Source organism: Lactuca serriola, chromosome 5 (assembly GCF_051521515.1).
Source record: "Lactuca serriola cultivar US96UC23 chromosome 5, Lser_US96UC23_V15, whole genome shotgun sequence".
Taxonomy (NCBI): domain Eukaryota; kingdom Viridiplantae; phylum Streptophyta; class Magnoliopsida; order Asterales; family Asteraceae; genus Lactuca; species Lactuca serriola.
In genome coordinates, this window is record NC_136412.1 from 285,897,439 (window position 1) to 285,900,290 (window position 2,852).

At 38.4% G+C, this 2,852-nt stretch overlaps 1 protein-coding gene across 1 annotated transcript; it reads left to right on the forward strand.

Annotated features, from left to right (window-relative positions):
• The first annotated feature begins 1,035 nt into the window (after positions 1-1,035).
• On the forward strand, positions 1,036-2,852 carry LOC145054537 (Remorin family protein). Its single transcript, XM_079002764.1, has 4 exons — positions 1,036-1,623; positions 1,858-2,272; positions 2,345-2,426; positions 2,510-2,852. Exons 1-4 carry the CDS (start codon positions 1,287-1,289, stop codon positions 2,714-2,716), a joined length of 1,041 nt encoding a protein of 346 aa, XP_078858890.1. The 5' UTR covers positions 1,036-1,286; the 3' UTR covers positions 2,717-2,852.

The following is a 2,852-nucleotide window of genomic DNA, read 5'->3' on the forward strand; positions in this document are numbered from 1 at the left end:
TTCGGATTGTATCCGGGTTTATTTCATGATATGCTTATTGATTTACACCCTGGTAGTTAGGATGGTGATATGCTATATTAGTGACCGGTTACGTCTGTATCCTGGTAATAGGATGTTGCTATGATTAGTGATCGGTTAGATCGGTTTGACTGTTATGTATGCTAGCGTATGATATATATGATATGTATGATATGTGCACATGTTTGTTGATTGGGGGTTGGGTTGAGGCGGTCCTGCTTTGTGTTGAAGGCCAACATACCTAGGAAGGTCCGGATATACTGAAGGTCCTACAAAGGGGTTCAGTTAGGCTGACGGCCTAGCGAGCGGTCCGGATAGGCTGTAGGCCCTGCGAGGCGGTCCAGACGTGCCGAAGGCTCGGAGAGCGGTCCACATAGGTTGAAGGCCTGCAAGGCGGTCCAGTCAGGCTGAAGGCTCATTTCGCATGTTGTTTGCCTATATGTTTATATGATATGATTATGACTGTATGATGTTGGTATTTTAGGGAAAACTCACTAAGCTCTCAGGCTTACAGTTTCAGTTTATTATTTTAGAGGACCGTGGCAAGTCAAAGGCGTGATCGTACCGCTCCTCATTTTTATGACTTTATTTATGGGAGGCTCTGATATAGACTATTTTGAAAACAAATTTATGATGACTGTTGGTTTTTAAATATTTTAAAAAGTTTAAATTTGGCATATTTTTATGGGTGTTACACTTTATAATATATAAATGATTTATATATTGATAATAAACAATAAGTAATACAAGACTATCATTTTTTTAAGTCAAATTTAAATTTTTAATTCAATATTGTGAATGTTAAATTACTATTGTATAACTTATAATTTGAATTTTTTATCATAGATTCGTTTTTAGAATAAATTATTTTCCTAAAATAATATAAATAATTAATTTAATAATTAAATATAATAAAACAACAATGCTAAAGGACATTGCCTTTTAGATTTTACAAAAAGTCTTCATATGTTTAAAAAAGTCTTGCATATTTTGGTGTCACGTAACCTTGCAAGTACAGTCTGTTAAGCTATGCAGCTTTACCTCTCTGTTCATCTCAAAATTATGTCACCTTTTTCACTCTCATTGTTGCAAACGTAAAATCACATACAAGAGATTCTTTCTTTAACAGTATTCTTTCCTCTCTCGACAGTCTCCTACTCCATTAATTATGAATCCCAAGATCCTACCCATTCTTCCATTTTCATTATTTAATTCTCCTGTTTTACACTCAGTAGAAGTGGAGAAGGAGAACCCGTTTCCAAATTCCAATGCCGCTGCAGAAACATGGAGTTGTGACCAAGATGAATGTTGTGGAAGCTCCATCTACACATGGTCATGGTCGACCCATTTTCAGCTTCAGTTTCGGGTCAAGAAAGAACCTCCCTTCAAAATGGGATAATGCTGAGAAATGGCTCATTAATGGCCATGAATCCCCTGCTCGTGGTTTAATAAAGTCTGCAGCTTTTGCTCCAAAACAACAGGATGAAAAAGTAGGGGCGTTTTCTGATGATGAGAAAAGGGTCACAAGAGCAACTTGTATTTTTCAAGGTCCAAAAACTGTATTTTTGGGCCACCACCATTGCAGCTCTGATATGCTTCTAAAAGGTACACTTCTCTCTCCTGTCTTCTTCTTCACACTTTCCAAATCGTGTTGTCTTTATTTGCGATGATATTTAAACCTACACTTCATATCTTGCAACCTATTTTTGCTGTTATTTTTTTTTTCTTTTGGATTTTGATTGTATTCTGTCATTTGAGAATACCGAAGCATGGATATAAGGGCATGATCATTTCTAATTAATTAATTCAACGAATATCTGGTCCTGCTTCTGATCGCAGATAAGTTTGCAGACGAGGTAGAACCCATGGAGGTGCTTCTGGAGGCCAAAAAAACGGAGACAGATATGACTCTAGCTGGCAGCTCCACCATCTCACGGTGCTCTACGCCGTTGAAAAGCCGGTCTCCGCCACGACATAACACCCCTACAACTATAGGCCCGTTGGGGTTGACGAATCAGAGCAGTTCCTTGGACATTGGCCACATACAGGAGTGGCATTTAGCGAAGCTTCAGCCAAGGACGACACTATTTGACATCATTACTTCCAAATGGAGCTCGAGGGAGGAAGAAGAAGAAGAAGAAGATATATCGAAGAGGCTGGGATATTTTGAGATGAAGGATGAAAGTCTAGAAAATATTCCAGGGCCTAGACCTAGTGCTTGGGAAGAAAAAGAGAAGTCTGAATACTGCATAAGGTGAAATGCCGATATGATGAATTTAGTTCGATTTCAAAAGTGTCGACTTTATGTTGCATTTTTTTGTTGTAGGTATCAAATGGAGGAAGCAAAGATTCAAGCTTGGGTAAACCTCGAAAAAGCGAAAGCAGAAGCTGAATCAAGAAAACTGGAGGTGAAAACCTTTCTTGAATTATTCATGGAAATAACTTGCATGTGTTCTACGAGTGACATGGGTAAGTGGTTTGCATTTCGCAGGTAAAGATTGAGAAGATGAGATCGAAACATGAGGAGAAGTTGATGAAAAAGATGATAGTCGTTGATAGAAAAGCAGAGGAGTTAAGGGCTGCAGCTGAGCTTGAGCACTCTGAGCAGGTTCGAAAGATGTCCAACAGCTTGAATCTTAACCAGAGTGCGCATTTTTCTAGCCACCGTGGTTCATGTGTTTGCTTCATCCGTAATTGACGAACAAGGAATGGTGATTTAAAAGGATATATATGACTTTGTTATTTATTTTTTTCTCCGTTAAAGAGAACTGGAACTGACTAACGAACAACAATATCTAATAGCAGTAGAACGTATCTTGACTCTTGTTCTTTTC

Coding starts and splice junctions, on each gene's coding strand:
- LOC145054537 (XM_079002764.1), top strand. CDS start 1,287: ATGCCGCTGCAGAAACATGGAGTTGTGACCAAGATGAATGTTGTGGAA. Junction 1,624..1,857: donor CTCTGATATGCTTCTAAAAG/GTACACTTCTCT, acceptor TTCTGATCGCAG/ATAAGTTTGCAGACGAGGTA. Junction 2,427..2,509: donor CTGAATCAAGAAAACTGGAG/GTGAAAACCTTT, acceptor TGCATTTCGCAG/GTAAAGATTGAGAAGATGAG.